Genomic DNA, 23,538 nt, shown 5'->3' on the forward strand with positions numbered 1-23,538 from the left:
ACCTTGATATCTGGGAAGTGAGTGCTTTCATCAGATAGCAATGGACAGTGTTTTGTCATTTGATAATGGCTTCCCAGATGGCTATAACATATTTCTTTTTGTATTATGTACAATAGCAGCCTTCAAACTTTTTTGATTATTCATTCCCATCAGTATATTCTTGGGGAGTAATTCTTAACCAAATATATGTATATTTATTTATAAAGTATATATATATATATATATATATATATATATATTACCATCATTAGCTTATAACTTAATATATGCTTAGGGTAAAAAGTTCATCATTAATAATAGTGGATATAAATCTACATTCCAAACAATGTTTATGAATTTTTTTAAGACAAAATTTGGTTGGATTTTGTAGATTGTTATTTTACCTTTGAAATGTGGTTGTGAAAGATCTGACACTAGAAGAAGTGTCAGTTCTGTCATTTGCTTGTTTTCCTGTGGTTTCTTTGCAAAGGACTCTGGTAAAGTCACTTGTCTATTTTCAATGGGTTAGTTTAATTAAACATAGATAATATAATCGGTAAATCCACTTAACTGTGGATTAACCTAGCATATGTACTGCAATAAGTCACTACATGCTAGCCGGAACTAACTGGGTGGGACCTCGACTGCCAACGCCTGGAAATGGATAATTCCCACTTTTTCTTGAGTGCATTCCTATGCTGTTCTAGGCCAAGAGACCAATCCATAGATTGAGTTCAGGGTTACTCATTCTGCGCATAAAATACTAGTTGAGCTTAATGCTTTTCTTTTTCAATTTGAATTAGGCATAAATAGATGTCTTCCTATTTTCTTCTCTTGCATCCCAAATGGATTGACTTGCACTATTCCTGGAGTACACACACCCCTGGGATGCTGACCTCCTTTAGAAACTATTGGTTCAAGGAATAATTTCTCACATAAGCAAGGATGTTTCGATTTAAAAAGACCTGCTCATTTCAGTTACTCAGCCATTTTATAGGAAGTGGAAACAGTTTTGAAACGAATTGTCTTTATAGAGATGCATAATTTGCAAGCAAAATCCTCACTCTACAAAATGTGAAATGTTCTAAGCAACAGCTGTGAGCATTTCAAACATGCACTACTCTTCAACGGTTCAACTGTTGCCAAGGGAATTTGAGTTGGCTTTAAAATCTTCCTTGGTTTTAATTCTGCATTTACCCTCAATCAGAGGTTGAGGAAACAAATTCTTTGTGGCTGGTACACCGAGGTTTTTATGACTGGTAGAAGAAATTGAGATGTGAAAATGTAAGTTTCTTGAAGGTAGGAAGGACTGGTATTCTAAGTCAGTTATATAGGGCCTAGTGGTGATTAACTTTATCAGGACAAAAATGGGCACTATTATACTGTGGCCAATCATCTGGAGTCAGTAGGGGGAGCCTGCTTTCACCTATGAGAGCCATCTTTTCCTGTTTCCCATTTCAGTTCAAAGCAGAATTATCTTTGGTGGCACAAAATTTTTTTCTCCCTCAGGAGCCATTTCTGAGAGTGTATGGAAATTTGCAATACTTGAGTGTTACACAAACGAGAAATGCAATGCATTTTTGTGTCATTACTTGTACATATGGTATATATATATAGTTTTATTTATATATAGTTGTATTTCTTAACTGTATAGAAAACGTGGTATAATGCTGAGGGGGGAAAAACGAGGCTACAGAACGAAACACACAATACTGAAAAAAATATTGGCGGGAAGTACACTAAAATGCTAACATTGGTTGAGGGCTTATGAATATTAATCTTTTCCATGTCTTTTTGTTTTTTTCATTTACCAAGTTTTGAACAATTAGTACCCTGACGTGTAGTTAGCATTAAGAATTTTTCCTTTTTCTTGCAACCCCTCCTTCATCCCCCGCAAAAGACGTATGTAGTGTGCATTCAAATAAAGTGACAGTCTAAGAATATTCTCTGGAAATGCACCATTTGGCCTAGGGCTCACCAAACATGTAAATACATCTCTAAATATTTTATCACTTGTCTAGCTCGAGTTGAGTTAAGGCTTCTCCGTAAACTCTTTCGGATCCACCTTGCCAATTAAAAGCTCCCAAGCTCCTAGTTTGGAGCAGGGTTTCTCTGAGTTCTGTTCAGCGGGAGGGTCGATGCGGTGGGTATCAGTAAATGACTGCAGAGCTAGAGCGAGCGTTCCCACCTGTATATGCTACACTGAGCCGGCCTCAACCAAAACTTGCAGGAGCTTCAGGGAGCTGATATTAAAAAGAGGTTTAGGAAAAAGGAGACGCTGTGAGAGCGAATTCGAAGCGACACCCAACCCTTGGCCAAGCCCCAGGGGTTCAGATTTCAGTGCCAGACTTCCCACAAGGTTCAGCGGAGAGCTACTGCCGGGGGTTTCACGGCTGGCTGCAAGGGACCCATTTACACAGACGAGGGCGGGGGGATATTATTTCTGTCTACGCAGCGCTGGTTCCCGTCCTGAGTGGGGCTCCTCGAGCCCAGAAGGGCCACCGTAGCCGCTGAAGGAGGCGGAATCAAGGCCGGGAGGGGGGGGGGAGAAACTCCCCCACCCGTAGTCGATTCTTGCCCTTAGAATCCTGTGGTTAAGAGGTGACTGCGCCCAGAGGCTCCGCATTGCGCGGACACCCATTCCATTGATCTGTCAGTCGCACACGTCCGAGGTTTAAGGAGCTCCTCTTAGGCCCAGCTGCACCCATGACTACCTTCTTCTGCCTAACCAACCGCCTAGCGGAAGCGGCAGCAGCGCGGCCGCCGATCGCGGCTGCATCCGGGTCCCTCTCTCCTCAGCCCAATCGTTGGTCTCCTCTCTTCCCACCCTCCTATTTCTCCGCCCCCCCGTCGCCAATCCCTGATCGGCTCTCAGCCGAACATGATGGCATGGGAGTGAAGGCTGACGCCGGCCAATGAGGCCTCGCTTCCCTTTTGAAGCCTCCAGTGAGTGGGCAACGGGGGCGGGCGCTGCTGGCCAGAAGGTTCGGTTGCGCTTGTGCCATGGACTAGCTGCCCGGTGATATTGACAATAGGAGAGAGAAAGGGGCATTGACGGGGACCCACCGCGGGTATTGAAAGGCGGCTCTGGCAGCGGCGGCTCCAGCTCCAGCGGCTCCTCCTCCTTCTTCCTTCTCCTCCTGCTGCCGCTGCGGATCCAGTCTTCCTCCCTCCCTTCCCCCTCCCCACGTCGTCGCCGCCGCCGCCAGGTCCGGGGCAACGAGCAGAGGCGCCGCCCGCCGGGAATGTGAGCGAGGAGCCACCGGCGGAGCCGCAACGGGGTCGGTGCGGATTTGATGGGACGGGCCCGCGGGGGAGGATCGTGAGGCCGCCGCTGTCGCCGGAGCGCTGAGATTCAGGTCCGGCTGTGAGGCCTAGAGGCGCCGCCGCCGCGGAACCGGAGGGACGCCGCGCCGGACAGCCGTCGCCCCGGGCTCCCTGCCGCTGTCCGGACCTCCCTCCGCAAGTCCCGGTCCCGCCACCCGCGCCCGCTGCGGCCCTCTCACCCGTCTCCCGCTCCTCAAAACCACAGATCATCTTCGGATTCTTCCCCAGAAGCTTCAAGGTAACTTCGTCCCTCCAGCTCCACGGCTCTCCCGCTTCCCTTCCTCCTCTCTGTCTTCCTGGGGAACCTGCAGGACACCGGCCTCGGGAAGGCCTGGCCGGGGCAGGCGAGGAGTGCGGTGGGGTGCGGTGCGGGAGAGGGAGCGCGGGTCCCACTTGTCTGATTTACCTGTAAATGCTTCTGATGATGCCTCTCATTCACTCTGCCCCCTCACCCCTTTTCTCCACCTTCCGGCATTGGTTGAGCATTCTTGTACCCCTATCCACTGACGGGGGCGGGGGTGAGAAAGGGGGGATTGGTGTTGTGAGGATTCTGAAGCACCTTATCTATCTTCAGGGCTTGGGGTGGGGGTGGGTAGGAGCAAAAGGAGTATGTGAGCATCCCCAAAGACAAACCCCTTGCCTGTCTTTCTCCTCCACACCAGTACACTCTTTGGTATAGCCTGAGCCTTGAAAATGCCCCTTGCCGGCTGCTTAGAGGAAGATAAAGCTTCGGGCGCCTTGGTCCAGGGCGAAACCTGTTTCCCCGGGCTTTGCACGGACCCGCTGCTACTGCACGTTTAGTTCTGCGGTGCTTTAGGGTTGAGATCCTTGACGTTTATTCTGGGCCGCGGGCCATAAGGGGCAAATGATTTTTTAAAACTTGCTATCAATAAATCATCTTTAGAAATGGGAGATGAGGAATAAAGACGAGACAAAAAAGAATGATGGAGGAACAGAATTTACTGAAATCTGTGTTGTTACGGTAACATGAAATCTAAATAATTCACATACTAGATTGCAAAATCGGCCCCTAAATTTACAACATATAAATGTGATGTGGAGCTGCTTCTTGCTCATGCAGTCTTTATGAAAATTTTAAAGTGATCTTACTTTTGTAATCATTCATAGTTTGCAATTTCATTTTGAATCTGTCCCATTTTAAGCCTAAATTAGGTAGATTTCTAAAAACTTTATTTTAAAAGAGAACCAAACAAGACTTCAGAATTCCAAACCTCAACATCATGAAGTTTTGTTTGTTTTTTGTGTTCACTTTGTCAGAACCCAGGTCACTTCTTATTCTTACCTGTTCAGGAAGAAACTACTTTACTCTTTTATTTAGAAGTTAAAAAACACTTGTCTTGTGTATTGGAATTACAGGTGAGTAATTGCATTTCAGCATTTCCGCCATATGCATTATTTCTATTCAAGTCTGCCATTAATCTTACATAAAGCCTCAGTACCATGGAAATGATGGCATCTATTTAAGTTGTTAAATGAAATTGAGCTTAATGCTTGTTACTTTTTGGGAATAGCCTTCGTTTTAATAATTTGATAGGGCTAAAAAATCCCAAAGAACTTCAGTTTCATCAGTTTGATGGAATGAAAATTAATATTTGATGATGAACTTTAAGGGAACTCAATTTGGTTGTCAAAGCAGGCTGTGAATTTAAGTTTTCATTTCGACTTTGGTGCATGATTTCATCATAGTTTTGTTTATTAAACTTTAATAACTTAAGATGGTTTCATTCACAAAGAAGACTTCTTTGAAATGATTTTAATTATGCCTTTTATGTGTTCCTGTTTAAAGTAATCTAGCCTGTCCTCATTTGCAGTGTGATATAGTTTATCATAGCTAACACAGCACATTGCATTAGAAGTCATACCTAAATAGTTTCAGTAATTGTAAGTTTCACCATACTGTGATGCATTGGTGTAGGTTTTTGAAGTACAATAAGGGTTTCAACTCCAGAGCTCATTCATAATATTAAATATCTTGGGAAACTGTATGGATGGAAGTTTTCCAGCTGCAGAATAGTTCCAAAATTACTTCAGGAATCTCAAGATGAGAAGAGCTTTACAGTTTGAAAATGAGTAGATAGCTTAGAAGAAAGAGTTCTAGTCTAAATGAGCATTTTTAATGCTTATCATAATGAGAGCAGCACAATACATTAGAATTATAATATTGCTTATATGATAGTTATATTACTTCTGTTTTCCACTAAATTTTCATGTTTTCTCATTGAACATGACTTTTCTTAATGGATTTTGTTTGCTTTATTACATATTCTCATTTTCATGAATATTGTAATGGGAATTTTAGAATTTGTGTAACTCACACAAGGTATGATCACAAAATACAGTGAATGTTTAAATAAAAATTTGTTATAGTAAAAGACATATTGTCATTAATCCCCCTCAAAACACTCCCCCTCACTTCAGACACACTAATCCCATCATTCTTGCCACTTTTGAAGCAGTTCTGGAAGTCCTCTTTCATGAGTGTCTTTAGTTGAGCTGTCATGGCTGCCTCAATGTCCTGAATCGATTCAAAACGTTTACCTTTCATGGTCATTTTGACTTTGGGGAAGAGCCAGAAGTCTCACGGTGCCAGATACGGTGAATAAGGTGGATAAGGACACACAGTAATATTTTTATTTGACAGAAATTGCTGTGCTAGAAGTGATGTGTGACACGGAGACTTTCCGTTGTGATCAGAATATATGGTGAATGTTGCTGCCGAGTGCCATCCAATGGAAAGGCAGGATCTTCAATACAGGAAGTGGCACGTTGAACCTTAGTAACAGTGTGTGACAAATTTCAACTTGTTCAGTGCAGTCCGTCGGGTGTGAGCTACGGTTGAGAGATGGTGTGCTTTAAAGTGCTGTAAATCATCTTGCGTCATGACAACACCCTGTGTTACACGTTGCTTCTGGTATACAGCAATTTCTGTCAAGTAAAAACATGGTGTGTCCTCATCAACCTTATTCACCGCATCTGGCACCATGTGACTTCTGGCTCTTCCCCAAAGTCAAAATGGCCATGAAAGGTAAACGTTTTGAATTGATTCAGGACATCAAGGCAGCCATGACAGCACAACCAAAGACACTCATGAAAGAGGACTTCCAGAACAGCTTCAGAAAGTGGCAAGGATGATGGGATAAGTGTGTTTGAAGTGAGAGTGAGTATTTTAGAGGGGTGTTAATGGCAATGTGTCTTTTACTGTAATAAACTTTATTTAAACATTCACCGTGTTGTGTGATCACACCTCGTATATGCTTCCCCTTGGGAATGTGTTTATGATATTTCTTTCTTTCCAGTAGGGATATGTCCTCAGCACCAACTACTCCTCCATCAGTGGATAAAGTAGACGGATTTTCTCGGAAGTCCGTCAGAAAAGCCAGACAGAAGAGGTCTCAAAGTTCCTCACAGTTTAGGTCTCAAGGCAAGCCTATTGAGTTAACACCTCTGCCACTGCTGAAAGGTAAGGTTCATGACCAGGTGATGAATTCCTTTTCAACTGATCATTTTATATCTCTATATATAAATTTCCTCTTGTAGAGTTTCGTATTTGTTAAAATTTTGTGTTGCACATTGAAGGGATAAGAGATTTCAGATGTGTTAAAGTTACTGGTGTGTGACCAGATGTATTCGTTCTTCTTTTCAAAGAGTTCAATTAAATAAAAATAGCAGTGGACAAATGAAAAGAAACTTATTATCAGGAGAATCTTTCACATTGATAAGTAGGAAAATTGGATGCCAGAGAAACTTGAAGATGTCTGGGTCTGTATTTTTTATTTTTTCTTCTGTTGACATTTAGATGTATGCATTGTATGCAGTGACAATTACAAATTATACCATCTTAGTCACAGGAAGTAGACCTAGTAAAGGAGATGATACCATTGACTTACATATAGAAAATGATGTTTGAAAGAATTCATTTTTTAAAATTAAAAAAAGGTAATTGATTATGTGCATTCTTATTTTTAGGTAGTACAAATAGAAAATGTATATGCTGATCATGCTTGTTTAATACCACTTTTCTCTTTCCATTGGAATGAATTAAGGGCAAATTTTTAATGAGTACTTTTTTTTTCTAAATTAGACCGTTCAACTTTTGTTTAGGTATGTGGATACTTTCTGTTCCGTTTAATTTTCATCTATTTCCTTTGTGTTTATGAACAGGTATTGCTTGACATGTATTGGAACATAGTATTTAGCATGGGAGCTATCAGAATCTACCTTTGAAGGTAGATTTTTGTTTTCCTAGCACTTAAGAGTGAAGAGAAAGGGGACGTGAACAACACAATGCACTTTAGTGGCTCAGAGGAAATCCGAAAACCTGGTTTGCTAGTTCATTAATGGACATTTATTTCTGTAATAGTTGGTGAAATCAGAAGGTATTATAAGAAACCCTGGAGTTTGACTAGAAAGGATCCTCAAATTTTAGCCAAGCTTGTATTTTTTTGTATGTTAACTTTTTTATTATTTTTAAGGGAGGGAGATTTCACAAATGACATTCCAATATTTATAGTTGAAATCAGTGAAACTAAATGAATACTTATTACTGTAAAGATGATATGTCTACGAGTTAGTAAAGATGAACTCGTATGAGTTGGGGGAGGGTGGTATTGGCTAAATATTTTGCTCGTAAAAATGAAAATAGTCTTTATGAGACTTTGGAAGAAAAACAAAGGAAAAACTCTCTGGGGATAAAACTAACCATGCTTAAAATACAAAGTTTGGAGGCACATTGGATTCTTGAGTAATTTATTTAATCCGAATTAGACATATAATAGCTATTAGCATCTATATCTGGCAAAAGACTTTATTCTGAGGAAGCAGATTAAACTTTTTTAGGGTTAGAAAGAGTTTTAAACTTTATTATTACATTTAATTTTGGGGGGCTCATGGTAAATATTTCCATTAGAACTTAAGTAACCACTCATAGCCAGGGTAGTAGTTTTGTGGGTAGTGAAAGAGGCATGCCTGAGAAGAATTTGGCATGTTTTAAAATTTTGTTGTCTTTTATCTCTTTTTTATTGTGGTAAACTATATGTAACATAAACTTGACCATTTTAACCATTTTTAAGTGCATTAAATACATTCACTTTGTTGTGCATCCATGACCACCCATCTCCAGAGCATTTTCATCTCCAACTGAAACTCTGTATCCATTAAACACTAACTCCCCATTCCCCCTATCCCTAACCCCTTGGCCACCCCCAGTCTACTTTCTGTCTCCATGAATTTGACTACTGTACCATATTTCCCCGAAAATAAGACCAGGTCTTATATTAATTTTTGCTCCAAAAGATGCATTAGGACATATTTTCAGGGGATGTCTTACTTTTTCATGTACCACAGTCTACGTTTATTCAAATACAGTCATATCTTCTGGAACATCATCATAAAGTGCTAAATGCGTCTGTCTGGCTGATGATCTTACCTGGGGCTTATTTTCAGGGTAGGTCTTATTTTCGGGGGGACATGGTAGGTACCTCATGTAAGTGGAATCATACAATATTTGTCTTTTTGTGACTGGCTTATTTTACTTGGCACAGTGTCCTCAGGGTTCGTCCATTTTTTAGCATGGGTCCGAATTCTCTTTTCCAGGCTGAATAATACTCCATTATATGTATACACCACATATTGTTTATTCATCCATCAATGGACACTTGGGTCGCTTCCAGCTTTTGGTTATTGTGAAAAATGCTGTCCTGAACATGGGTATGCAAGTATCTGTTTGAGTCCCTGCTTTCACTTCTTTTGGGTATATACCCAGAAGTGGAATTGCTGGATCATATGTTTAGTGTTTTTTGAGGAATCAGCATACTGTTTGCCACAGCAGGTGTATCATTTTACATTCCTACCAGCAATGCCCAAGGCTTCCAATTTCTCCACATCCTCACTAGCACTTGTTATTTTCTGGGTTTTTTTTTATAATAGGAATCATAATGTGTGTGAAGTGGTAATTCCTTGTGGTTTTATTTGCATTAATAATTAAGGATAAGCATCTTTTCATATGCTTATTGCCCATTTTATATCCTTTCTCAGTTTTTAAGTGAAGTTGGGTAGTATTGAAAAATGTCCAAGAACTTTGCTCTCCAAGAATAATGGTTTTTGTGAACTTGTATGTTTTGCCAGCATGGTAGAATTAGAGAGCAACAGGAATATTTATAGGTATAAATACATATAATGTATCCATAAACTTAATTCCAGGCAGACTAAAAGTAATTCTTGTAGGCCCATTCTGGGAAAATATTTCTGGAAAGCATTTCATAAATTAGATTTCCATGTCTATGGAATAACAAAGAATATAGATATGGCCTTCAGAAATGTATATTTACTCTTGATTTTTATAGTGAATGTAAAGAGTTTGTTAAACGACATTTGTTTCTCTTACAATGGGTTGACTTTTTGTGTATTGCCTTCTCACCAGCTTTAGGAAGTAATGTATGGAATATAAAGAAAATATAGGAATTTTTTTTTTTTTTTTTTTTTTTTTACAATTTCTTTTAGAGAAACAAGTAAATTATATATGCATGCCAAAGGATAGTTACTGATTTTCTGTAGTATTGGTTTTAGTAAATTGGTAGGTTTGAGTTAATTTTATTGAGGGTACAGTATAAATTGCAATTGAAAATTGTGCGTTGCTTTAAAGAATAAAGTAAAAGACATGCTCAAGATCTTTAATTTTAGGGGAGTTTGAAATGTAAACTGTGTAACATAGTTATTATGTAACTCATCTTTTTAATATGTAATTTTTGAAAGCTCCAAAATTAGATATTCATTAATGATTATTTGTTTTGTGTGTATGCATTATCAGAATATTTATGTTATGCATATATAGTATTTGACCTACTTACAACTAATACTAACATTAATTCTTAGCATCTTAAAAATCTTTTCACTTGCAGCACCATAATAAAGTGAAAGGAAAGTTTCATCTGTTTTGTCCTTTTGCTAATTGGTGGGGTTTTAAAATTTGTATCAGTGATGTTATTTTCTATAGACATCAATACCAGCATGTAGTTCTCTGTAACTATATGCTGAGTGACCTAGCTTTTCCTCAGTTATGTATAATGAAATTGCAGGATAAACCTTGAAATACAGACATTTGAATTTTCTCCATCTTCATTTACTTCTGAAAGTGATTTTAGGAAGTCCTGAAGTTTTTGAGCTTGAAGGACACTTACTCATTTTACTGATAAAGGGAATCCAGTAGAGGTTTAGTGCCTTATGTAAAGAAAGTAAAGATTTGGATGCTTTCCTTGTGCCTACACAGCAGGATATGAAGCAAACTTTGACAGTTATCTAGGCAAGTGCTGAATATGGACAACCAAATTGAACACTTAGGCAAATAGACATTTATAATAATAATAATAATAATAACTAAAGTAGTAATAGTGTAGAAGTAATAGTAGTAGTAGGATCTGGTTTAGTGATTTATGTTCTCTCCCCACTCTATTTCCTCCCATACCTTGTTTCCGTCTTTCTTTGACTTGAAAAGATTATGTAAATTTAGATTTGAGGGAAGTGTTTTTGAAAACTACCACCTCTTTGAAAATGGGATTAGAATGAAAGTGGCATGATTATTTCTAGCCTCACAATTCTTTATATGTTTCTGAGACATTTTGCTAATAGGTTGGACATTCAGTATTAAACATTCCCAAAACTATGAGTGGGAGTGCCCATTCAGCAGAGAGACACTCTTTGGTTCTTGGTGTTGAAACCTTTAGATCAGCAACATTGTGTTTCTATAACACTCCTTCTCTAATCAAAGCATTGTTTTTTAAATTCTAGGCTTATGATTCACCTTATTACATTTTTATTTTTTAGGGTGACGGTTTGTGAGGACTTTAAAAATTCCAATTTAGGTTTTGTGCTTTTCTAGTTATTGAATGGGATAATTCTCTCTCATCTATATCTGCTTTGTATAGTGTAAAGAAGGAATATGTGTATATAATTCCCAATTTTTATAATGGGCTAGTATTCTAAACTGTATTTATAATGAGAATCGTTTCTTAAGCAATAATGTCCGCTAGTTTAGAGTTTACCTTCCTCCTTGTAGGTTATGATGCAGTGGTGCCTGGGGAAAGTACTTGGGCTTTGTTGCCCATAAGAGTCCTAGCTCACTTACTGGCTGTGTTGCTGGGGCAAGTGAGTTAACTCTTGAGAGCCTTGGTTTCCTTGTCTCCCAAATGTGGATGATGATAATAATCAATAGATGTGGCAGTGCCACACTCAATAAACACGAGCTGTTGTTATTTAATGGGGATTTCAGAGGTTAGAATATGAATAACATGACATTATTATTTGACTTTTTATATTTTCCTAGCAAAAAGTTGAAATTGGAAATTTCTCTGAAAACTATGAAACAAGAACATAGTTTTGCAGTCATGAACCTTTTTCAACCAAAAAAAATTCCAAGAAACAGTCTGCATTTAGTAGACTAGCTAGTTGTAGACATCTTTATTTGTAGATTTTTACCTACTGCATTGGTATCCTGCCATATTTTTTTTAGTGTAATGCTTTTTATTTTTAACTTACTCAGTTTTTGAATTGTTAATACAGTCATATGGTTCAAATTTCAAAAGGTACGAAAGAATGTATAGTGAAAAATCTTCCTCCCTACTTGATTCAATTAGTTTCCCTTCGTAGAAGCAACCAGTCATAATATTGTACAGTTGTATAGACAGTCTTCAGCCCTTGATTGAATTTGAAATGCACTGAGCAGCAGCCTTAAATTGTATGCACATTTTATATGTGTTATGTCCATTTTTTAAACGTGAGAATTCCATAGCATTTTTCAGATTCTCAAAGGGGTGTCTGAATCAAAAAGGTTAAGAACCATCAGGCTAGTTTGTATCTTAGATTAATGGTGGATGTTTTTTAGACAACTAAATTTGTAACAAGAGAGAGAGGGAGAGGAGAAGGGGCGGTGGGGGGGGGGGAGAGAGAGAGAGGGTTGCCTTTAAAAATTAATTATAAGCTTTACTCTTGAACCGCAAGAACATCTGTAAGTTAATAGGTGTTAACATTCAGCTTTGCAGCCTTTGAGACTGTAGGAATATTTTTCTTTTGGGGAAGAAATTATAAAACCTTGTACTAAAGTGTCAGATTGCACCATTTTCATGTGTGAAAGATTATATTTAGTTGTAGTGAAGAGGTATTCCATTCACTTGTGGCGGGAATATTTTTTTTCTTTATATATCCTAATAGTTTGTTTCTGTAGCATAGAGAAAATTCCCATACAGAGTCTTATGTGGGCCAAAACAAATTGAGAGTGTTTCTGACTTATTAATCATTTAAAAGGAGAGTAACAGCTTGCATTTATATCCCATCCTTTCTAAGTGTGATAATTACTGCTTATTCTTAACCTATGGTTCATGAATTTCTGTTTGGGGATAGGGTGCGTGCATATGGATGGGCTTCAAGGTTCTAAGAACCTCCTAAAATTATATGCAAAGTTTCTGTGTATGTGTAGTTTTTTGGTTTTTTTTTTAGGACAGAGTTTATTGCTTTCATCAGATTCTCCAAGATTTAACCCTACCATTCTTGCTCTTTCTCTGTAGTTAAGAGCTTTTGGCTTATACTGAAAGATTGAGAATTGTTGTTATTATTACTATTTTCTGAGTATCTTGTTAGCTGTGTGTGAACACATATAACACATATGCATTGGACACTTACCAGGAAATATTGTAAATTGCAAACAACAATTTATTATAATGTGGGTCTCTTCAGCGAGGGCGTAACAATATTGAGGTGCCAAATGAGTTTTCTCATAAGGTGAGATGGTCTTTTTCTACCTAGAACTTTCTTCCCCTGACTTCTTATCATTCAAGTTTCAGCTCACATACGACCTTCTTAGGGACTGTCCCCCATGACTTCTAAAAATGATCATCTTTGAAGTTTCTATCACTCTATTGTTTCTTGCATCCTATTTATAATCTGAAAATTAGTTTATCTTTGTTTACTTGTATGTTATCTGTTTCTCCTCCCCCGTTAGAGTATAATCGTCCTTGGTGTAGAAACCTTGTTTCTCTTATCTCTAGGGCCTAGATCAGTGCCTCGTACATAGTTGGCATTCAATAAGTATTTGTTAGTAAATGAATGAACATTTTCAGTTGACATCTAGGATATTAGTAATAGTAGAATAGACATTTATTTTTCTTTACTAAATATATATCTTTTAAAAATTTCCCCCAAATTCAGGCCATATAAGTTTTATTTTAACTTGTATTATCACAAAATTATAAACTTGTTCAATGAAGACATTTTATTTTTAAAGAATCAAATTATTGAGTGTTCACTTAAAATTCTGAGAGTGGTTTAGTGTTCTGGTAATTCTTCATGTTTCAGCTTGAACACAGAAGTGGTATTTTTTTTTAATTAAATTTATTGGGGTGACAATGGTTAGTAAAGTTATATACATTTTAAGTGTACAATTCTATAATACATCGTCTATATATCCCATTGTGTGTTCACCACCCAGAGTCAGTTCTTCCATCACTGTAAATTTGATCCCCTTTTCCCTCTTCTACCATCCCCTCCCTCCTACCTTCTGGTAACCACTTAACTGTTGTCTGTGTCTATGAGTTTTTATTTGTTTGTTTGTTTGTCTTGTTCTTTTGTAGCTTTCAGTTCTATATCCCACATATGAGTGTAGTCATACGGTTCTCGACTTTCAGAAGTGGTATCTTGTGGAGAGAGATGGAGTAGATTGTTTGTATGACACACTAAGAGTGATTCCTTTTACTTAGGGGGTTCATCGCTTTCATTTTGCAGATGTTCAGTACAGTGATATCCCTTTTTTGTGCTGGTGCTTGGGGATTGAATTATGGGCTGATCAGATCACCAGACGTTCTTTTCTATATAGTTTGAGCGAATAGCTTATCTGAATATTATAATGGACTTTTCAAAGCAGGGTTTTATGATCAGATTTTCTTTTGTCCAAACTTTTATTTTACAATGTTAGCTTTTAATATTAGATGTTGTAGTGCATGGAAAAGAACAGTGAAGTTTCCAGATGTTTCAAAAAGGCTGATAACTAAGGTAGTTCTTTGGTTTGTTTGCCATTGGTGACATCCTCTTATTTATTTATTTATTCACTTATTTATTTTTTAATTTTGTTAGTTTCAGGTGCACAAGACAAAGCAATACTTAGACGACATCCTCTTTTACTATTTAAAAATATTTTTCTGCCCTTTGTATTTAGAGATTTTATAAAAACAAAGAGGGGTCTCATTTCTATGTTACAGTAGAATTAAGCATAAAGGAACATATTAATTGAACAATATGATAGTTATATTATGATATTTTTACCTAATATGTAACAGTGTATTCTTGTATATGTAACATATATTACCTAAGGGAGAAGGGTGGCCTCAGGGCGGGGGGGAGGTCACACACACACAGGTTAGAATTCTGGGTCCACTCATAGCTATGTGACTTCTAAGTAATGTTTTTTTTTATCTCCAAAATTGGGAGAGTGTTAGAACCTACCTCATAGAGTCAGGTTAATTGTCTTCAAGCTCATAAAACATTTAGCCCAGCGCTGGGTACATTGTAGGAGTTGAACAGTATTAACTATCATAAGTATAGGAGGAACTGTATAATGGAAAATACTTACCAATGTTTTTCAGTTGATTTTTATTTCTTTAATACATTATATGGATTATTTCCATTTAAGGAAGAAAAATGGACTGTGTATGGCTTTGAGAATTAGATCTTTAAAGCAAAAGGAGAACTAGTTCTTATGGAACAATCTCACCATTACTATTTAGTCAACATCACTTTCAAACTGACTTCTCATTTCAGGAATAAGGACTTAAAGTGACTAATGTAATTATTTTCTAGGGAAATTCCATTTGTGCAGAGTTACCAGGTAAAATTATTGTTAAATAAATTGGTTTTGGAAGTCTTCTGCTGGGACAGGGTCTCCAAACATTTTTTGTAATTGCCTACTCCTGTCAGTAAAAATAATGTATATATCTGTTTATACATTGGATACTGTGCTATTACGCAAATATGTAATGCCCATTAAGAACATACACAGACATAGGAAGTTAAAAAGAATGGTATTGAGAAATAAAATGTATAGATGTTCTAGTACCTGATATATGTACCTCCTTTTTCCTTGCCCATCCTACCAACACATGCCCTGGCCCTGAGCACGTCTTTGTTTGGAGATTTTGCTGCCAAGAGTGAACCTCCTCTTCAGATTTTGAGGCTTGTTAGTTTTGTAGCATTTTGTTTTGAGCCAGAAAAGAGAAGAGTTGAATGAGAAAACTTCTTTCTTTGCCTTCTTTAGGTTTTTTAATTTATTGCACTTTAAAGAAACAAAATCTGAACTGAGGATTTTGCCAGTTTTAAGGTGTGTCATAGGTGGTTCTTTGTTGAGGGCTCTTATCTTGCTATCGGTGGGTGGGTTTCAGAGAGCCCTTAACCCTCTTGAAATTCCAGGCAGTATTTTATGTCTCTGTGCAGATTGACATTTTTCTGGTCAAAGGCTTTAGAGCTTTCATCAGATTTTCAGAAGAGTTTCTCCAAAGGCCAGTTTCTTTGGGTGGTGGGGGTCAGTTTCCGCACTCAGAGCAGAAAGAGAGAATTTGTCATATAATCCCTTTCTGTAGAAGGAGGTCTCATATGACAAGATGTTTCTTCTGCATGTCTTTCCTGATTTTTAATTCTTTTTGATATCAAACAGAAGTTTAAAAGGTGTTTGAAAGTAGAAGTTACTGCGTGACTCCATTGTGGTTGTTTGGAAATTTTTGATCAGTATCATTTGAAAAATTAAGCCAGGTGAATAGGAATACCAATGGTAAAATTGAGTGTGCTTGTAAAAATGCATTTTTCCTGGACTAGCTGGGGACCTGGAAGAAGTGGGGAGGAGAAAGTCAGGTTTATCTTTGCTGGGGAATAAGTGGTTTTAACAACCAATGAAAAAGAAGAGAAGCAGTCTCTGTTGATTGTCCTGTGCCAGGCAGTGTACCACATGGTGTCACGTTGAAGCTTCCCAACAACACCAAGAGCAAGGGATGTTTGCTTTTAACTGACGGCTGAATAACTTGCCCACTCCTGCAGAGAGAGCCAGGGCTGGGACCCCAGGCCCATCTGGCTCCAAAGCCATTGCCTTCTCTGTTCCGTGCATTAGCAGCAGGTAGATGAACACAGGTGAGCACTGGAGCTAACTGCCCTCTTGCTCATGCTGTGCTGGGATGATTTAGTAAGTGAATCATCTTACTGCCTCTTGAAGGAAACTGAAAATTGTGAGGAGACTGAAGTGATGAGGAGAAATGGAGAAGGCATGGGAGAAACAGCCAGGCTGGTAGCAGCACTATGGGAAGATATAAGTGGGTGGTGATGGGCAAGAGTCATGGAAGAGCAGCAGGCCTCAGACTTCACTCCTTGGAAGGGCCAGGCAGTGCAGCCAAGAGGCCGGCAGGAAGGGTAGCTGGCGCCTCACAATGGTAGAGGGGGAAGAGGCCCCTCTGGACTCCAGTAGGACTCAGATGCTGTCACGGTAAAGGCATGTCAGCCATGGGGGTGGTTAGGGTTTGGTAAACTGGTAGCATTCCGATAGTGGTGTCTTACCATTCATCTTTCCATCCTTGGGAACTAGCTTATAGTACGAAAGAACATGGGTTAAAGTCTATGTGATTATCCTAGCTTTGTGAACTGAGGTCAGTTACTTAACCTTTTTAGGGCTTCAATTCCCACTTTTGTAAAATGGGGCTGATACTTCCCAAGGTGGTTGTGATGGGGGAGATAATGTGGGTAAACTGCGTAATGTGTGGTTGGCTGCTTAATAAATATTCCTTCCCTTATCATTCTGCTCATCATTGATCTTTCTTTGAGTCACTCCTATGGACCTAGATCTTGTTTCAGAATACACAGTGTTGTGAGGAAAGAAATCTGGCAAAAGTTCATCCATTTATGTGGGCACCATGAACGACTTTCATTTTATGGTGATGTTACATTTTAATTTAATTAATTCATGGTTGCTTGTTCCTGGAACACAGTTCAAAGTAAAATGGTAAAACATTAAAAAGAACGTGGAGAAAATTGGGACTTGGCATCATATCAAGAAAAGCACTATTTTCTAATGAGGAAGATACAGACTTTCCAGTTAGCCTTTTACCCAAGTACCCCCAGAAGACAGTATCTGTAAGTGGAAGGGGATATTCCACTGCCACATCTTATAAGGAAATACAGTGAGGATTTAGAGTGGGTTCAGGCTCCTAAGGAGCTGTCTTATATTAGCAGTTTGGAAATCACAGCTCTCTGTCTGTGTGTGCCCTGCACACGATAGGCATACAACACTTTTGTTTTTGAATAAATATTTTGAAATCAAGGACATTAGCAAAAACGAGTTTCTTTTGAGGGTCAGTACTCATACTTCAACCTTTGTCTCATCAAGTTAATTTTCCAGAAAGATAGTGATGCATCAAAAGGACTAGTATTTTTCCCTAATGTATGAGCAGAAGTCAAAATGCCTTGAAAGCAGATCGATACAAGGAATGTTTTGAAAGTAAAAGGAAGTTTCAGTGCTCTTTGTTCTGTCCTGTCCTTCCATGCTTCCATCTATATTTGATCTCCAACTCCATCTACCACTGATAAAATGAACTGGTATTTTTAACATTAATCAGCCATCTAGAAAGAATATTCATTTCACTTTAAGAAAGCTTAAAGATATTTTAGTTCAAAATAGTTAAGATGAAGTTTTAAAACTCAGTGGTTCTAAAACTTACTTGGATGTGGCTGGATCTAGGGGGAAAGCTGTAAGTTTCAGGTATAAGGAACTTTGACATAACCTTTGGCTGCTGAGAAAACTTTGCCCTTTAATACTTAGATTTAGTTATTAAAGATTTTTGGATAGAGCTATATTTTGTTGTATTTAGATTTATATCTAAACATTGTAAAAGGCATTTCAACCAATGGTAGAATCTATTTAGGCTTTTCTGGTTTAGTGGGATGTTCTAGAAATGGTGTATACTTTAGATGCCGTTGGGCTTAGGAGTGGTAGACCCTGTACTCATGCTCTTGAATTATGGTGAGGCTCCAATGAAATAAATTGTTTGCAAATGTTTTTCAAAGTATGTATGAAGCAAACAGCTATAAAAGGAGTCTACATATGATCTGGCCAAATAGTCTCCTCCAAGGGTCTTAAATTCTCATTTTTGTAATTGTCCCGTGGGCTGTATAAGTCAATCCATTCATTCATCAAATTCTGAGCAGTTTGATGCACCAGGCACTGCCCTGGGTACACAGTGATGAACAAAACAAGAAGGTTGACGAGGTTCTTCTTCTCAAAAGGCCATTGTAGTTGGAGGTCAGAGACTGATGGGGCTATTTAGGCTGTCAGGGCCAAATCATTCAGGCTGGCTTAAAGTTTGTCCTTGATCTTGTCCTTGTACATATCCATAACTGTACAACCACAGAATATACAAATCACCTAAAAAACTCCCTACCCAGTCATGAGGATTAGTATTTTCCCCTTGAGTTTATATATTCTTGTGTTACACTTAAAATTTTTTTTTGTTCTACGATGATTAATAACATTATAATTACTTTGAGATAGTCTTATTGTTGGAGTTGGAATGAAAAAAGTTCTTTTGTCATGGTAACATCGTGCTTGTCATTTTATGAAACTGAGGTTTCTTGGAAGATTACTTTGCGATAATCTTATTGGAGTTGGAATTTTAAAAAGTTCTTTTTTCTTGTCATGGTAACATCTTGTCATTTTATGACACTGAGGTTTCTTTGAAAATAGATCACTTAGTCATTGCTTGCTTTTTAAAAATATTACCGATTTTCTCACAGATTATAAACATTAAATGTACAAAATGTCCTTTTAAAACTAAGTAAAATCCATCTGCACGTCCAGCTATATACTCTATAGGTGGCACTGTATTATTAAAGTACATATTCTTAAGTTTTCATGTGTTTTATTTTAATTCACTGTTTTATGAACTGCTGCTTGGAATAGTGGGGGACATAATACAATGGATTTAATTCATTATGAGAATAAAGGTTTAGAAGATTAGAGCTAGAATTACTACCGTCAGCACCAATTGAAGTTCGTTAAATGATGATGCGAGCAACAGTAAAACTACAGTTGGGCAAAGCAATTAACATTGGTTATGGTGTTATGGTTACTGTGAAGATTGGAAAAATAAATAATTGAAAGTGTTTTAAATTTGACAAATTGAATGAAGTTAAAAATTGAATCCACCTCCTTGTCACTTGCTAATTTTAAATTTTCCTGAGCTATTATGATTTAAATTATTGAACGTTATCTGTGCTGTATTCTGTGGGTGGTGAAAATTGAGTGGAGTGAGTGCTTTTCAGTACCAGTCCTTGAAGCAGAACTGGATTTGTGATGGTTTACATAAGGAGGAAAGCATCATCTATGATTATCTCAGACTCTGACCTGTGGGAGAGTCGAATAAAATAAATCAAAGGACTGTAGAGTTTGGAGTTTTTGACAGTCAGTACTTAAATGACCACTCACGTGCTTTAATGGTTAATGAATCACTTAATCATTGCTTGCTTTTATTTTTCTAAAATAATTTTAGAATCATTTCCTGATTAGTCAAGCAGTGTGCAATCGTGTGAGTGCAAATCTGTATTTAATATTAACATAGTATTAGTGAGATTATATTTCTTTAAGGTTTTACTTGATGAAACATTGTTTTTCTTTTGCATGTTAATGTAAGTAGGACGTGACATATACAGTCTTGGCTAGAATTATCCCCCGCCCCTTTTTTGAACAAGGCTGTTTGTAATTCTGTACTGTATCTTACGAGAATAATTTCTTCACATTAGGGCATCATAGTTAATGATGGCTATTTGTTTCTCTCCATAATGCAAGGATAACTGAGCAGTTGCTTGCCTCTTTCTTGGTGAGATAGTCATGAAATTTTGATGGTCTTGTATGAAAAAGATGAGAGATCAAAACCTCTCCATAGGGTGATTTTGAGGACTGATTGAGTTAATATAGCTAACACTTAGAGCAGGGTCTTGGTCATGATGTCATATAAATGTTAGCTGTCTTTGTCATCATCATTGATGTTATTTATTTATAACTACTACCTATTATCTGTGTTTTAAGACTTGGCTTTCAAGTGGATCCTTTAAAGATGATTTATTTCTGTATTCTATGTTTAGGGAAGTGGCTGTTTGTTTTTAAAAATCCATTAAGTTTATCCATAGACTAAATTGTTTAAGTAAAGCAATATATCACTATATATTACATTTGCTAATGAACTTTAAAAAGCATTTAAAAAGCATTTTTGAGTGAAGTAACATTTGGAAGCTGTCAAAGTTGGTATATTACCAAACCCAAGGACTAGTCCAGCCAAGTGTGAGCTGCTTTGCATTATGACAGATGTTATGGCATTGTGTTCACCTGTCTTTCCCAGCTGGTGTGTGTGGTGTGTTGGGGGTGATTGGGGAGTGGGATGTGTGTGATGACACTGAACATCATCACTGGGAAACATTGGGAGGGACTGGTGGTGGTTGCTAAATGTAGTTAAGGTTGATGAATGCTACCTGGACATAGCTGTTAAACTAACATGTTTCATTAAGTGGGAGCATTGAAAAATTTTTAAAAAAAAATCTAAAATTGAAAAAATATCTAAAGATGTTGCTAGGAGTTTTGCAAAAGTACCTTTGGAACAGATGGCTTCGAATATGAATTTCATGTGTGTTAAAATTTTTTCTTCATCTGTGAGTTTTTACCTAAAGCTATTTTTATGAACTGGAATTATGGATTTGTTAAGCATCTTTAATTGTGATTAGCAGTGAAACCTGTATTTAGTCTTTAGTCAGACCTAGAAAGTTTTTTTCCTTTTTCTCCCTCATGGGAAGTTAACAGTTATTACAGTGTCCAAACGACTGGTTTCTTATACTTGTGTCAAGGTAATGAGTATCGTCATTGACACATCTTCAATTTCTATTGACACAAGAAAATGTATTCAACCCCAGTGGATTTTTTTTCTTTTCATAATGATTTCAGATAAAATAAGTGACTGTGAGTGAAAATACTCACAAAAGCAACATGTACATATATTTGAAGTTGGTATAGAATAAGGGAAACACAGTTTCCAAGAAATTAACTGACAGTTCAGAGGTCAGGAAGTGATTGAATTGAAATGCCCATCAGAACTTTCCCTTCCAAGTTATTTCTTGAGTTGGTAGATGCTGGTGTTTCTCTTCTACCTTGAGTTCTTACTTTTATCCTAAAGATTTTAAATAAAAAGTCCAAGACTGAACGATGAAAGCCTCAGTCAAGGCAGGGTACTTGAAGCATATACACTTTGACTTCAGCTTATTAGTTGTTTTACAGGTGGGTTTGCTTAGCGCATCATAGAGCTCTGGCCAGGTCAGAAATACAGAGGTAGCGTGGGACGCTAGGGAGCCTGAGGATGAAGATACAGAGATGTTGCATGTTCACAGGGTAGCGTTATGGAAAGAGGGTAGGTCTGAGAGCCAGCCAGCCAGTCTGAGAATTCCAGCCAATTTTCTTGGCAAGCTGGGTGATCTTGGACAAATGACCTTCTCAGAGCCTTAGTTTGCTCATCTGTAAAGTAATGATAATATCATCTGCCTTGCTGGATTAGTTTGAAAGCTGATACATGTGAAATGCCTAGACAAGTACTGGCACATGGTAGGCACTTCGTAATTGACAGTTGTCGTAATATTTCCATCCTTGAGGCCAGGGACCATGTCATTCATGATAGTGTTCCCACCGTCCAGGATCGTGCCCCCTTCACACCTCACTGCTCTCTGCGTACCTGTTGAGTGAAACCATCCTTTCAAAAAGGAAGGGAATTCCTCATGTGTATAAAGCAGTGCTGACTCTTATAATCACTTCTTACTTATTCCTTTTTCTTTCCTGGTTTGTATCTTAATTTTTTTTTTAAGAATTTTTTTTTAAATAAAGAGAGTGTTTGTGCAATGTAGTTGTGTAATAAACTGAGCAAAGCTTTAAAGACAGAGGTTTATGATCATGGCCCGCTTTGGTTAGCCAAAAGGTGCTGCTTTGGACAGATCACAGTCTCTGAAAGGCCCATGATTACTGAAGGTTGCCAAGTGCTTTGATAGGCTTCATGCATAAGTTTCCTTTTCTGGTTTTATCCTCAGTCTCCTCAGCTCTGAGAGCTGGCAGTGTGTATGTCATGTAAGGAACCAAGAAATGAGTGTTTATTGAATGAATGAATATGGTGATTATTAAGGTATTAAAATTTAGTGGGGTCTTTATTGGGTAATATTTATTTGATTAGCTTTAGAGAGCAGAAACAATATACAAACATTAAGTGAATTTCAGTGCAGCAGGCTTGACAATTAAAACCAACTCAGTTTCCTATCATATCTCCAGTTTTGACCAAAGATTTGCTGGTTCACACCAATTGTTCTTGGTACTAACCTGGCACTTTCTGCGCTCCTTAAAATACACCATAGAAAACTTTTCACTGGGCTGGAACCCAGGTCCTGAAAAGCATTACATTTGTGTAGTCTTCTCTGTGTGGATATGTGGGGGATGTGTCAGTGGGAGAGTGGGAGATATTCTAGTCCTTTCTCTCTCTCTGGCCCCTCTTGCCTTATAGGGATTTATGTCAGCTCAGAGGCACTGGTTCTGGCTCATCATGATTAATGAAAGATAAGTGCTATAAAAATTACTACTCTGGTCCTCTGTGTAGTTTCTCTTTCCTCTTAGATGGATTTTTCTCTTCCCCCAGTCTGTCTCTACTTTGTTTGATGTGCGTTCAGGACATTTAAAAGGCTTATTTTAACTTTAGCCTGAAGCAATCATAATTAAAAAGAAAAAGTTTCTGTTTGCTATTGCAGGAAGCCCTCCCCCTTCCCTCCTCTGCCTTCCACTCCTTTCAATCGGTACATTTTTTAATACCCAGGAAGAAGGGAATTTTAGGTTATCCATGTTTCTATCCCTTCATTAGTGAGTATAATTAAGAGGTGCAAGGATTTGATGTGGTTGGCTAAATTTTTAAGTAATAAGAGAAACACAGTGGTTCATGTTTTTGAAAATCTTTGTAAAGTATTTGGGAAGAATTTCTAACCTCATTTCTGGGGCTCTTCATTTTACAGTGCATAATTTGATAGGACTCAATCTATGTATCTGTGCTTGTCCTTTGTAGTTGAAGAAGAGGCAGCGTGTAGAGGCCTTTCTTTGGTGAGAATGGTGAGAACAAGTAATCAGGATCGGTC

General features: G+C 37.9%; 1 protein-coding gene across 3 annotated transcripts in view; it reads left to right on the forward strand.

Annotated features, from left to right (window-relative positions):
* The first annotated feature begins 2,941 nt into the window (after positions 1-2,941).
* The window catches only part of PPP2R5E (protein phosphatase 2 regulatory subunit B'epsilon), a 133,491-nt gene continuing 112,894 nt past the window's right edge, over positions 2,942-23,538 (forward strand). Inside the window, exons 1-2 of one of the 3 annotated variants that reach the window (XM_019733634.2) lie at positions 2,942-3,544; positions 6,624-6,787. In XM_019733634.2, coding sequence (XP_019589193.1) covers positions 6,631-6,787 — 157 coding nt within the window. In that variant the 5' untranslated portion in view covers positions 2,942-3,544; positions 6,624-6,630. The remainder of the gene's footprint in view (positions 3,545-6,623; positions 6,788-23,538) is intronic. The other 2 variants (XM_019733636.2, XM_019733635.2) reach the window with 2 other exon arrangements.

This window comes from Rhinolophus sinicus, linkage group LG03 (assembly GCF_036562045.2).
Source record: "Rhinolophus sinicus isolate RSC01 linkage group LG03, ASM3656204v1, whole genome shotgun sequence".
Classification (NCBI taxonomy): domain Eukaryota; kingdom Metazoa; phylum Chordata; class Mammalia; order Chiroptera; family Rhinolophidae; genus Rhinolophus; species Rhinolophus sinicus.